At 40.5% G+C, this 15,224-nt stretch overlaps 1 protein-coding gene across 1 annotated transcript in view; it reads right to left on the reverse strand.

The window, feature by feature from the left end:
• UBR3 (ubiquitin protein ligase E3 component n-recognin 3) overlaps nucleotides 1-14,556 on the reverse strand; it is a 105,671-nt gene extending 91,115 nt beyond the window's left edge. The window contains 2 exon segments of the mRNA XM_066323345.1: nucleotides 393-532; nucleotides 14,059-14,556. Coding sequence (XP_066179442.1) covers nucleotides 393-532; nucleotides 14,059-14,504 — 586 coding nt within the window. The 5' untranslated portion in view covers nucleotides 14,505-14,556.
• Nucleotides 14,557-15,224: the final 668 nt, after the last annotated feature.

Raw genomic sequence — 15,224 nt, forward strand, 5'->3', positions numbered from 1 at the left:
TGAAAACCAAATAAGAAGAACTTTTGGTGTAGATGTAATATAATTTAGCCAAAACTGTGACAAGCAGAACAGTTACGATGACCACAAATGAAAGTAATTTATATATTCATAATGCTCTAAAATTGATACATACAAAATTTCAAACAATACCTGATTTCATTTTCTGGAAGAGCTCAGCACAATGCTAGGTAACCCTTAAAACATATTTAAGCACGCCAGCAGGTAACAAAATCAAACCACCTAGCCAGGCTGTAATTTTGTTAGGAATAGAGTTACAAAATGCAATGACATAAATGATAGACAGTATTCATGTACTGTGTCTTCACAGACTGCAAAGCAAGAGATAACAGCATGGTAAGATAATGCTAGATACATGCAAATTCAAAACATACCAGGCTCATTATATCCCTCTCTTAAGTGCTGAATCAGACTAAAGATGAACTGTGGAAGAACTAATTCTGACATCATCAACAAGTCTTTCGGAACACATGGAACATTGGAATTTGATTTAATGCGGTGTCTTTTACAAAACCTATAAAACAGATGAGAAAAATGTTAGCCAAGCACAGCTCAGCAGTGTTAACATATACTAGAAAAAACATTGCTTTTTCCATTTTCAGAGAGTATATGCTTTTACATTAAAGGTGGTATGGAAATGGTATTCTGAAATTCCAGCTACTCTCTTCAAGCCCATTCTGATTCCGAGGCCAGAGAATTATAAAGCTGCCAACTTTTTTCTGCTGCTTAAAAGTCACACACATAACATCCCAGCTTTTTTACATACATATCAGAAGTATCTTCCACTGAACAATTAGAAGAACACTGACTTTCCTCTCCTTTCTGTGACATAATCAGAGGTTGGACTGATTTTTCAAGTCCTCATTCAGACAATGACTTTTAAAAATGTCTCTCGACAATAAAAACAACTTAAAAAGGTGTAAGACTTTGCAGGATCAGTGTGTATTTCAAATGTACAGCAACTAAGATTTACAAAATCCTTACAAAATTGTTTCATTTAAAAAGAAAACATTTATTCTTTGGAAAATTCCTGTGTGGTAGTAGCTGAGGCTTGGCTAATGCACAGTGACATGATGTTGAGCCAAACCCCATTAGAGCAGACAGAATGATTTCCCACTCACTTAACATGAGCCTGACTCAAGAGACACTGAATACTTTTCAGCTCCCAAGCTATTTTTAGAAAGGACATATAACAACATCAAAGAGTTATTTACCCACGTCGAAAACAACACTAAACAAATAGTCTAAAAATACATCACACAAGAATAAACTATACTGGAAAGATTCACTAGATTTTACTAATATTTTTTCAACACAAAAATTCAGAAAAAATACAGCTTTGTTTGAATATGAAAACTGCTTTCCAAATTTATGCCATAGTTTCTAGAAGCAGCCTGCTACTTTCTAAAACTTAAGCTTTTCTTTTCTGAGCATCATTGAAGAATCACCTTCAAGAGAAGAAGGAAACAGAAGAAAGTCACAAAGCAAGCATCTGAATCAAAAAACAAAAGGCAAAAATAAAAAAGAAGATACTAGTCCAACAACTAAAATAGCAACTCACAAAAATGGTAGCAAATTCACAAGATAAGAGCTTCTCCTTTGCTTTTGCACATTAGAAGTGAGACTTTTTATTAGGAAAAGGTACAGAAGGACAGTACTAGTCAATTTGCTGCTTGTGTATACAACCAATATATCCCTGGGAGGGAAAGGGCCTGACAGAAAGAGCTCAGTGATGACTGGCAACTTTCTGTTAATTAATGTCCAAATAAATAGTGTTGGCTTTTGCATTCCACTTTTCATATTACATTCACTGAAGTTATGAAAAGTCATTCCATGTTCAAGTATGGTTAAACAGCACAATTTCCAACTGCATGGAATTCAAAGGAGCTTGTAAAAGTCATTCACTTTTTCTCTTCGGCCATCCACTTTCATCTTTTCCACATACAGAAACCTGAACTGCCATAAATCACAAATGTGGCTTCATCTCTGCTAAAGAACACATTCCATATTTTTTAAGTAACTGGTTTCCCTTTTACCACTGTCCCTGTAAGAAGGGATCAAAAGTAAATGAAGATTTAAAACACACACAAGGAAGGAATTACTACACAGTGCATTCTAAAATCTGTTACAGCCCACCACCCCTATATATTTAACATTCTGTCAAAAGATGTTTTAACTGGTTATGATCTCAAGCTAAGGAAGCCACTGTAACAAAACACACAGGTAAAGTAATTTTGAATCTCAGCTTCTGCTAAGCACAAGGCTTTCTCCCACAGAAAATAAGCTCTGCTCCCCATGAAGTCTGTGTCAACATGCCAGCATCACAACAGAATCACAAGGGACTCAGAAGAATCACTGAGTGCCACTCTTAGAGTGAATATTGCCTACGGGAACTGAACCCATGACCCTGGCATTACTAACACCGTGCTCTAACCAACTGTGCTAATCTCAGCGTCATGGAGTAATGATCCCAAAATTTACAGATCCTGAAAATAAAAGTTAAGAATATGTTGTCTCTTGTGAGTCTCAAGAAAGCATTATTGAATTATAAAGTGTGCTGTTATTGCTACATTAACCAGATCCTGAAAGACCAATAAAGGAGCCGATTCATCTCCCTGTAAGGAAAAGTTCTTCCACTGTCACATGCATGAACCACAGCAGGTTCAAACAGGAAACAATTCCTAGACACCGGGCCCTAAACCTCAAAGTTGAACACCAATATAATTTTGAAAATGGCACTATATTCTGTATTTATGGTTCAAAGGCTACAGTGTTAAAGTAGTACAGTCCAGAATTAGCCAAAGTTCTATTGCAGAGTGTTATATTAATTCCTCTATAAATATTGACAAAAATGCCAGACAATGACTTGGAAGGTCTTCAGAGTTAGGACAATAGCTGTTATAACTAAAGAAGAGACTGAACCACAAGTTGTGCATAGCAAGAAACAAGCTGAGACTTCCCACACAGACCAAAAGAGACACCTGGACCAACTCCTCAATGGGTTACATGGTCACCGGACAAACAGTAGCCAAAGCTATTCCATAATCAGTTCCTTATATACTTCTGAAAGAACTTCCTTAGCACAGCATCAGCTGAAGAACCGTACATCTCTACAAACGTGTGTTTCAAAATGCTTCTGAGACTATCGAAACAGGCTTTAATAGGCAACAAGGAGGAGCACTGCCCAGACCTCCCCTGGTACCATCAAGCTGTGGAAATCCATCACCGGCAGCAGGCAGAAATCTCTAACGGGGGGCAATGAAAGGTGGATATAATCTAGCTAAGAAATACATTTTTTTCTGAAGAAGCTCAAAAATAATGACAGAGAGGAAGACTGACTAGGCAACTGACAGATCACCTTGATCCAAGCTTTTAAACTTGATTTCAATATTGCAAAATACTTCTTCCCACAAGCCTGTAGTTCTTATCCACTCGTTTAGCAGTTCATATTTCTTGTACTACATATTCTTCAAATATTTTTACTACTATACTAGAAAGATGTTCAGGAATGAGTATATCAGTGAGAATGTCAATTCAAAAGACAGATATATTTACGCCATATGTATCTGAAGGTCTAGCATGGAAGTACTAAAAATACAGGCCCACATGAAGACAAAAACCATAAACTTTTTCCTTATTATTTTCTCCAATTCAAAACTTTATTCTGGTTTTGATTTTCTATGTATTTCCCTACCTCTGAAATCACTTTTTCACAAAAAGATAAGGCTAACTTTAGCAAAAGGAGAGAATAAACAGTAAACTTGCAATTAAATAAAAACTCAGGTTTAACAAACAATCTTGTCCACATGACTTCAAATAAAATTCTGACTTTTTTTATGCTGCATTATTATCTTCTGTGAAATGCAGAACATTGCTGACATCTGCATGAGTAAGCAATACCGTTTGTTATAAACATAAGCAGCATTAATATGTTCTGAACAACTTCAGTCTCAAACTTCCCAGATTAATTCCGTTCTTTCCTACTATTTCCATTTTTAATAATTCTACTGTGAATTTCCTAAATGCATTTTAGAAGTTGCTTCAGGTAAAACAACTCCTTCCCTTCACGCTACATTTTCACAGCCTAGTCAAACCAGATAAGTCCTGACACAACTCTGTCTTCAACCCTCTTATTTGTTCTAGCACTTGACTGATCCTATGTTAAACCACCTCAGAAGCTAAGCCAGCAGAAGTTATTTACTTGCAAGAATATATAAAAAAATTCCACTGGGCCAGTTTAAATCCACCAAAACTCACAGACCAGTGTCCCTGGAAATCACACTGAAATCCCCAAATCATTTTGCCATCATCCCATTCCTGGTTAACCAGACAGGGAGCAAACACAGAGAACAAAATAAACCAAAACCCCAAACAAGACGCGCAGGAAAACGCCATCCTGGCCAACCAGCACAAGTAGATACAATGCTCACTGTGGAGGCAACCCCATCACTTCAAAGGAGAGTTTTTAAACTCTGCAGTTATAACAGCAGCTGATAAATGCCTTTAGTACCAGCCAGACCACACCTTTACAGCTTTTGAACATTTGATCAGTCCTTCATCCACTACATCCTACAGTGTCTCAAGTTTCAGGTGCACTCCAGAAACCTGACATAAGTTCACAGACACACAGATGGACTACTTTTACCCTCACTTTTCTCTCACTATTTTGTCCCTTGCCTTCCCATGTTTAAGTCATTTGCTTTTAAACTGGATCATAAGACTGCCAAAAGAAGGCAATTTCCCATTCTTAATAGTACTACAGCACTATGAGTATTTGACTCTGGCAGAAGCATTTAGGGTTAAGGATCTGGGACCCAAGCAACAGAATCCAAATGAAAACTGCTGGAAATCAATTCTTAAGCAAAGAACGTAAAGCTCTACTTGATTCTTCAATTCAGTACGTCATACCTAAACTGAGTTCTTATTTAAAACATAATATACATTATTTATGTACATATATGGTATAATACATATTCATATGTATATATGTATACCTCATGACTGACATCATGTAATGTTTCATAAAGTATTCAAATGAAGTTTTATAAATATGAATTCAACACAAGTTTTTTAAAAAGCAAGTATTCTGACCCCACACTAAAACTAACACACAAATACTATTCTTACATACACGGAAGCTACAGAACAGATGCAAGATACAAGGTATTTTTAGAGTGCTACAATTGTTTCTGAGCTCTTACAAACCTCTTTCATAATTTCTTCTGTGCTGTTTTTTTCCTGCTTTTGCAATTCAAATATCAAACCTTAATTCAGAACAAAATGAACAAAATAAAACTTGCATAATCAGGATTAGAAAATTATCTGGATGAAAAACAGCTTTGATATATCGTAGGGTTGCTTTATGCAAATCCACCGTCCCTAACAATAACAAACACAATGGTAATTCTGAAGAAATGCAGAGAAATAAACCCACTGTTCCTATTAGAATTAAGTTTAGCATGTTTTCCCTACACACTCTAATAACTACATTTCATTAGTTAAATTCCTTTCAGTGCAAAACAGGCTTCCGAAAATGAATCAATGTGGTACTGACTTGCAGACCCAAGGAATGAGCACGCTTCTGCTCTTCATGAAAACTGCAAGCTACAGAGTTCATAGGCAAAACTGAACCCTTGCATTTCTGCAATTAGGGGCAAAGCCAACTGAAAAGATGTCAGCTGAATTCTTCTAACCAGAAAATTTCCAAAGTAGAGACAACAGAGTCAATAGCGGAGGACAGTGAAACACAGCAAAATAACTAATGGCTTCTCAAGGGAAAAAAAAAAACAAAACAAACAGACCACCTTTAAAGCACAACTTTCCAGGCTTTAAACTTTCATGACAAAGATGACTGGCCAGGTTAGGAGACTGGATCAGAGACTGGACACTCAGAAGTTACTCCAATTCTTGCAGAAGAGCAGGAAGAGAGGCAACGACCCACTAGAGGCTCCCCTGGAGCTCAGTGCTACATTAAGTGAAGAAGCACACCAGTTCCAAGGAAAAGCAGACAAAGCTGCTCTGCAGAGCATTTCCAGTATTCTCTGTTAGTCCTCAGACAAACGTCCCGTATAGTAGACAAAACTACAGTGATTTTCATTAGAATACAAGTACTCATTATCAATCAGAAACAGTAGATTTGGTGGTTTCAGTCATAAGGCCTTTTTTAAAGAAAAATTGAGTAAGAATGGGAAGGAATAGACTTCTGAGAGCTGCAGCTGAGCTATGTTTGAAAGGAACAACAGAGCTGTTGAATTTGAGCATTTTGATAGCCAAGACAGCAACTCCAGAGAGTAACACAATCTGCTGCTACAAAAACATTCTTTAGAGAACAGGTGGATGCTCTGGAATAAAATTACTTCATAGTAATTGTATCTAAGTACAACTCACTTTTACCTAGTTTGATTGAAAAGCCTCAGTCTACACACAATTTGAAATATATCTGTACAATATCAGACACAGAGCTAGGCAGCTCACAAATGTAATACTCAGTCTCTTTGTTGCAGCTTCTGCAAACATCACAGTGACTGTAAAGTGAAGCCCTTACAAATTAAAAGAGGCTTCACTTATGCTATTAATAAGAATATTAAGATTCTTTCAATTACCTTAATTCATCTATTTGCATGTAGGAATACCATCCTCAACAGTAGCTGCAGCCTTTTCAGTTGAGAAAAGAAACTTCTTAAAGGACCAGCTAAATTTAGTATTTCATTGTTTTGAAGAAGGCATTGATAAGAACACACCTCAAACTCAACTCTAAAAAGCAGTCTTTATCAAGGTTTACATGAAAAAAAGCACACAAGAAAAATATTTACATTCAAAGTTTTTCACAGCATGGAGTCTAAAGGTATCATCTCTTTCTCCCCCCTTCAACCAAGAACTAAAGATAGAGGAATTAAGATATAATGTATATTCTAAATCTGAATGCTTAACTTAATAATATTTAGGATCTGATTTTGCAGAGTTCTTAGTCTTACACAGCATTCACAAGCAGAATTACCAGCTGATTTCAGAAGTAGACCTGAAAGACAAGCAGATCAGCAAATAAAATGTCTGGTCCTGAGCCCTCATCAGAGCCATGTCTGCCTGGCCCTCAATCTTCCCAAGTCATTGTAAGTTCATGCCCAGTCTCCCCAGCCAATTGCTTTTGGAGTCTCATCAATTATCTACCTTGAAGTACATGAACAGTAGATCTACTTGAAAGAACAAAAATCAAGGTTTCAGGATAGAGTTAAAAAAACATTTTCTGACTAACAAAATTCTCCCAAGAGAATTTAAACAGGTCAAACATACAGCATGTAGTATTTTGACTCAAATACTTCATATAAAAAAGTTCTAAGTGACTACACAATGCTAAACAAATGCAAAAACAACCTTCATTCTTTCATGATTTGAGTAAGATGTGTGGATTTTAATAATAGGTATCAACATAAGCTTTGGCCAGGCTTCCAACAGACAATGTGTATATATAAGTAATCTGCAGTTTTCTTAGGAAGTATTTACGTGTTTCATGCCAGAGCTATTATCAGTGCAGGCACTGTGCAGAAACAAAGAGGTGCATCCTGAAGAAGGCAGGAGTCCTTGTTGCTGTTACCGCCATTGTTATGGCTAATTAATCTCTAGTAATCATTAATAATTAATCTCTATTAAGTGATAATTAATTAATAATTAATATCTATTAATTCTATGCAAAAAAAATTCACTGTTTTCAAAGCTTAGTTCCAGAACTATCTACAGAGGAAGGTACCTAAGATACTATTATTTAAAATCACCTGCAGCTGTCAGATACCATTCCAGGATTTTTAAAAAATATTAATTCCTGATAGTGTACAAGTGACAAGGAAGTATTGCCTGAAATCTGAATCAACCTATATGGTCAGTAAGAAAGATCAAAGAAACACTAGTTCTTCAGGAATGTGTTCCCTAAACACACTCCCAAAATCACATTTGTTCCATTGCCAACAAACGTATTGACAGCTCCATGTAGATCAGATCTATACCAGACAAATAACACTTCATTCTGGTGTAGTAAACTTAAAATCCTGGGCAGATGATAGGTCCACAAAAGGTATAAAAGCAGCTTTAGAATTTGGTGGGATCAAAGTAAAGGAACTGAAAATCAACACCGGTTAGCCCAAATCTAAACAAGACTGTTTCAGAGAGCTCTACAACACAGCTCTTCTTAAACTGAATATGTACCAAGGTAAATTACAAAGCAACAGACAAGCGATACAATAAATAAGCCAAATTTCAGGCAAGGCAAGATACGTAGCAGTCTTATCTTGTGAGCTCAGCCTTCACAGTACTGCTGTGTTCTTCAAATCAGACTGGTCCTATCAGCAAATCTTTGGGGTAAAACCATCATTTAAGTTTTTTCATTAACTAACACAGCAACAGTTCAAGCTTCTAAATATTTATAGTTATGTATATTGATATGTTTCAGCATCTTACTGATGGCTTTGAAACAACTATACGTTATTCCAGAGGCACGTATAAAATATCAAGGCATTCAGTCAGGTCACTAAAGGTAGTAATACAAAAGTAGCACTTGGCTGTTAACCATTTGGAGTACATCTCAGCAACTAATTTAGAGACTGATTAGTCCTAATTAGAGACATTCTTAACAGAAATCAAGTCAGGCAGGTTTGAGAGCTGACTGTATGACATAATAGATTTAATCAACATGTTGATCTGCAACGTCTTTTGCTTTCCAAGGATAAGGCCTAACATGAAGCTCTATGTAAACTACTCAGTGTTACTGTGGAATCCTAAGAAGCAATACGTTATCTTGAGCTTTATGTTTTAGGGACACACGAAGGAGGACAAAGAAAACCAATTATTTATAAATGCATGGTAGCTTCAAATCCTGTGGTCCTTGTGAATCCCAGGATGAATTCCTGTACTTTGTATGTGGATGAACATGGTGGAGGTTTTGTTCTGAAGAGTCACATCCATCATACGTAACCATGGATTTATCCAGACTCTCACACTAAGCTAATAGCCACTACAGCTCAGACTTCTCTTCAGTCCCTCCTTCATAGCCCAGAGGACTTCAGAGGCAGAAAAGCTGCATGGAGCTGAAAGAGATCCTAGAAAACACCATTTGTACCGACTCAACCATCCTGAACGCACAGGCATTTTTACATGGTTTTATAAAACTCAGAGACTAAACTAAAGCTGGCTACTTGTAGGCTCTCAGCCTGTTGGTAAATCATCTGTTTCATCAACCTCTTGAAGAAAGTTCCAAAAGAGCACCCTTATATCTCTGAGGCTGCAGTACCAAACCCAGCCTAGGTCCTGGAGAACTGAAAATTCCTTGGTCATTGTTAAACAAGACAATTGATAGAGTCACAGGGAAGGGACAACCTTGAAGCAGCAATATGCTATATGTATGCTAAGCAGGTGATTTGCTGTTGCAAGACACTCCATAAAATAACCACGTAATCCGCCTTGTGCCAGAAAAACAATAATTGCCTGTATGTCCCAAAATGCAGCCACAAGCAGATCTGACTTTTTTGATCCTAAGGGGATCCCAGTGCTACAACCCAAGATGGTAAAAGAGACCTTTCCTGATAGATGTGCACAGGATGCATCCAAAAGTATCTAGTAACAATGGCATTCTCAAGAGCAAGCTCCCTTTTTTATGATCAGTCTATTTGTTGAAATTTTCACAAGTCTAGAATATGAAAAAGTTCCTTTACTCTTACTTAGCTACAGAATGTAAAAGAAATAGAATATAATCTTCCATAGCTCCCAATCTCTGAAAATGAATAAAATGAAGGATAGAATTTTATGGGGACAGAATAGCAAAGGTCATCAAAATTAGGTATCTACCATCCAATATGTAACAAAAACATTCAATAATTCCTACTGGGTGCAAACATTTTAAAACACTGAAAAAATAAGAGCCATTTCTAAATAAATTAAAGCAGAAAAACCCAAGCAGTTTAGAAACTAAGAATACACTTCTCATACTTGCAATCAAGAGGAGGCAAAGAGATTTGCCCAGCCTTTTCATAAGTAAGGGGATCACAGTAGACCCAACAGATACATTTGTCTCCAAGAGAGACATGATGAAAAAAAAGAAAACAGAGAAAAGTCTGATCTACTGTGCAGCCCATACAGGATCTCTATGAAACCTACACTGACTCACACTTTAAGGCACAGAGCTAAATGGAACAATAAGCAGGGATCAGTAGAGACAGAAGTGCAGGAAGTTTAGAGCTAGGTACCTGAAGGTGCTTTTGAACACACAGCATATACCACCAATCTGTGAGAGTTACCTTTCTTACAACTGTTGGATTTTCTACTGGACAAAGAAACAGCCCACTGTTGCAAGTGAAAATGGATAACACCTTAGTCCCTTTGGTGTAAGTCATAAGAGAAGGCAACATTATGTCAATGAAGCTACCGGTTGCCAAAACTACCAATACACAAAAAACATCACTGCAAAAGCCTATTAAAGGGAATTCTTAACCTGGCTTTTTTCCTGTCAGGATATGCAACCCTTGATGGAGTTATTTTTCATGTTGTACTGTAATGCAGCACTAAAATATCTGCTTCCCACATGATTAATTTAACAAATAAGTCAACACACAGACATACTCTGAAACAGGACACGGCAGCACGCGACAGGCAAAGTGTTGAGGCTCTCCCGTAGATCAGGTTATTGTCGACAGACTTAGAGGGGTATCAGAACAAGACAGCCACAGAAACAAGATGGTACTCAGCAGTAACAGATTACTGACTAGTTATGCTCTTATAATAACCATATGGCATATTGCTTTCTTCAAACTTATTTCATAAACTATCAGTTTCATTATAATACAAGACATCTACCAACCAAAAAATACTCCAGTCTAAATTTTCCCCTGTCCAACTGCAGGGGGTTTTCTTTTATTCCCACAGATGAACTCATTTGAACTATGAGCATATGTCTACTCAAAATGCTTTAGAACCTAAGATTTTTGTGTCTTCAGAATATTATTAATTACCTCTGAAGGACTTGTTAAATTTCATTTGCAAATAGCTGGACACCATATTGGAGACAACTACAAACTATTTCCACCTCCTGACAAATTAATGGATTTTAAAATCTACTCAATCTTGCCACATGTAGAATTTTTAATACTTTCACAAGCAGCTACATTTACAAACTTGAATATTTGCTAAAGTCTACATTACATTCTAGTAGATCAGACCAACTGCAATTAACTTAAACATCGAAAACACCAAAATCTGCATGGAAATCAAAAGGTTCGAAAATGTGACAATCTGATTTTTCTAAAACAAATGAAAATTACACAAGGTACCAAAAGCAAATCAAGGTACCTAAGGCAAATCAGTATCCTTCTATTATGCAATATTCCAGCTTCTTTTTATAAAGGCACCAGAAATAAAAAACTAACACTCTGATATCCCTATAAAGCAAATTACATACTTAACTAGTATACTACAAGATTAACATACACTAATCCTCACACTCTAAGGCAAACCATCTCTAGATTTACATTAGCCATCTTAAAGGCAATGAAAAGATACTAAACTGAAGATTTCCTTTATATTAGACTAGTTAACTAAAACTTCACGAGAAGTATTTTTTGAGCCACATCAAATAAATAATATGAATATGGAGACCAGATAACAAGGACAGAAACAAAAGACTGTTACCATAATATTCATATACAGCATCTACACAAAATTTTATCTGAGCAGACAGATGGTAGATAAAGTTTGTAAGTAGGCTCCACATTTGATTCCCTTGCTATAAATAGAAGCCTCGGCTGTAGTGGCCAAGGTTATATCAGGCTAGACACACTCCAGTTTCCTCAGTCCACCATGAAGGCCTCCTAACTTTGACATGCAAAGTATTACCTTTGTAACTGTGCGGTTGATTTATATACACTAAGTTAAAACACTATCTAAACATGCTGCATTGTAGCAATTCAAGTCAATAGGTAAAACTCTGTGTTTGCACACATTCATGTTTTTTTGAATTGGTTTTAGCTTAATTTACTTTGTCTTGCGCAGCAAAGAAAGTTTCTAGTTCACTTAATTGGAATGGCTTAACATCAGTTCTTATCTACATAAGCAGAAGTGACCATATGTTAAAAGCAGACACCCCATATGCTGTCCTGTATTGTCCTCCTTATATGTCCAAGAGGACTAGAAAATCTACTGCTCAGTGCTGGGTGTTATTTCTGAACAAATATTATGCAATTCTTTATCTTTAGTGACCAAAACTCCTAAAGGGACCTACCCTGCAAACAAGATAACTTACTCTCACATTCTACCATTAAGAGTAATAAGTAAGGTACACAGAAATGAAAAGATTGTTACTCCCTCAGGGTTTGCATCTGCTTACATTGCAAATTTAACAGCAGTTTTTATTTCTTCTTTATTAAACCAGATTTCCTCAAGAAGAAAACTGTTTAAAATAAGAATAGACAACTGTGAAAGCTATATGGTCAGGGATGAGAGCAGCATCACAAGTCATTTTTATATTCACCCTAAAGTAGTTCAATTTGCCTGGGTTCTGTTAAAATCCTGCCACTAAGAGGAGCCCTAAGTCTATTCCACAGTGAACAGTGGAAGAAGTAGTATCAATTTTTTCCTACTTCTCAAGATCAAGGGAAACCCTTACTTCAGTGATGCTGAGGAAAGCAGAATCTCCACAAGTTGAAGAAAAACCGATAAAGAATCACTTCAGCAGTAGCAACCTGAAACCACTGAAGATTACTGAAAACAAAAGGAGGGAAATAACTCGGCCATTGGTGGAAGTCTGCCAATAGGAAAAGAGTCCACGAAAAAAGAATGAATAAATGATGAAGGCAGATAGCAAGAGAAAGAAAAGGTGAGAAAAGCATACGAAACAAAAACTGAAGCCACCTCAAGGTCTGCAGCAGAACAACGGTGATTACAGACAGAAAGAACAGGAGTCAAGGAAACAACTCAAGAAATAGAAAAAGCAGAATTAATGAAATTTCTAAGTAGGAATGCAAAAAGAGAAGGAATCTTAAGATGCTGAGTGAGTGATATAGAATTATAAATTTGCAAAAACAAGAAAAGAACTAAGGAAAATGCTTTAAAATTTCTCAATATTCCTAGTGTTTTCTGCTAGGTATGCCACAACTTTGAATTCAACAGCATACCATCTCATCCAGGCTAAGACAGTCAAGACGGACTATTCCAGAAGGCTTGTCAGAAGAGGATCCTCATTCACACACTCCAAACTGTCATCTAGTGAAGCCTTTAGCTAGCTGGTGAATTAACAGGAACACAAGGAGCTCCAAAAGACACTCAGTTGTAAAATCTGAAATTTACTGGCTAGGTATCACCATCCAGTAACTGGTTGACTGATCTTTCCTTTCACCATTGAGTACATGAGTATATGAGAACAAAGGAGCATTTAATGAGGTACCTGATTCCTCTTCTTCTGACCAGGCACTTGAGTCTTGCCTCCAGTAGGTCAGAATACAAAAGATCTTTGAATTCCACAAAACCCTGTCCTGTTGAATCCATCCAAGCGTTACCACATTCCTTGATTTAAAGCTAGGGTGGCAAAATGAACCGCAGACTGGGAAATCACACAAAAATGGCTCCCTCCTCCTCAATCTGTTCACTTTGGCTTATCTGCTCACATGCTGTCCCAAAGTATTTTGACTCACAGCTGGCTGTGTCAGGCCAATGCTGCTAGCTGGAAGCTGACAGGTACTGCCTCCCATGCACTCTGCCTTATCAACTTCCCTGAAGGCTGGCACCGGGTGCAAGGACAACAAGATTCGCACGAGCGTCCTAAAAGAGGCGCGCACACAGGCCGACAAAGCCACCTTGCCGAAGCCCGGCGGACCCCCGCTCAGCCCACGGTCGGAGCCGCAGCCCGGGGCGGAGGCAGGCGGCCCGGGAGGCGGCAGGGGCCTCGCCGAGCGCCGTCCCGCAGGGCGGCGGCGGGCCGCGGGCGCGCTCCCGGCACGGCCCGGGCACGGCTGTGCCGCCCCCGCCGGCAGGTGCCCGCCCGCCCCGCCGCGGCCGCCCCGCGCTCACCCGGCCTCCCGCATGACGTTGCTGTCGCCGCAGTCGCAGGCGCCCCCCGCCTGGCTCCGGAACATGTTGTAGTCGTGCCCGGCGTGCTCGCCCTGGTGGAAGCACTCGGCGCACAGGCTCATGCAAGGCGAGATGCCGCACGTCCGGCACCGGTAGGCCACGAAGTTGGCGGTCCAAACCAGGCCGCATAGCGTGGCCGGGTCGTAGGCCCGCACGGCTTGCACGAAGCTGTCCCAGGGCTCCCCGCCCGACAGCAGGCAGCGGCACCACTCCAGCGCCTCGCCCGCCGCCTCGCCGCCGCCCGGGCCCGCCGCCGGGGCCAGCACCCTCTCCAGCAGCGTCCGCAGCTCCGCCGCCGCCGCCGCGCCGCCGTCGCCGCCCAGCGCCGCCTTCAGCCGCTCCGCCGTCGCCCGCTTGTCCCTGCTGCCGGCGCCGGCCCCCGCCATGACGGGCCGCCGAGGGGCCGTTGCGGCCGGGCTCCGGATCCGCGATCCCTCCGCCGCCCTCGCTCCCCGCCCCGCGGCGCCGCCCTCTCGCGATAGCCGCGGCACCGGCGCCCTGCCCGCCGCCCGCGCCCCCCTCCCGACACCGCCTCTCCCCTCCCCTGACACCACCCTCCTCTTCCTCCGCCCCTGCCCTCCCGCCGCCCTCCCAGCGCGCAGGTGCGCGCCCCGCGCCGCCGCCGCTCGCGATGTCGCCGCCCGCCGGCCCCGAACTTCACGTCCGTCCCGGGGTCCCGGCAGCCGCGGGGAGCGCGGAGGGCGCACCTGGGCCGGCCGGCGGCCCCGACGGCAGCGGAGCTCGTTTGGTACCGAGCCGTGTCTACAGTGAAGCGGCCGCCTGTGTATCCTGGCCGCAGGGGTCCCGCCGGGCTCAGGTGGTGGCGGCTTTGAGGGCAGGAGCAACAGCGGGGAATGTATGTGGGAGCCGTCCCTGAGGCTTCGGGCCGGCGGTTCTGCGCTCGCTGCCATCAAGCGGCCCCGCTGGGGGTGCAGGGCAGCGCCGGCATCGCACCCCGGGGTGTCCGCAGAGCCGCGCCCCGATGCGAGTGGATGCGAGTTATCGTGTTTCATACACCGATCGGCGGTTTTAAACCTCGATAGGTAGATTTTCAACTGTGCAATGGAAAACCTTATACGAAAAAATCTCTTCGTAAACGAGAGTAA

Source organism: Sylvia atricapilla, chromosome 7 (assembly GCF_009819655.1).
Source record: "Sylvia atricapilla isolate bSylAtr1 chromosome 7, bSylAtr1.pri, whole genome shotgun sequence".
NCBI classification, from domain to species: Eukaryota; Metazoa; Chordata; class Aves; order Passeriformes; family Sylviidae; genus Sylvia; species Sylvia atricapilla.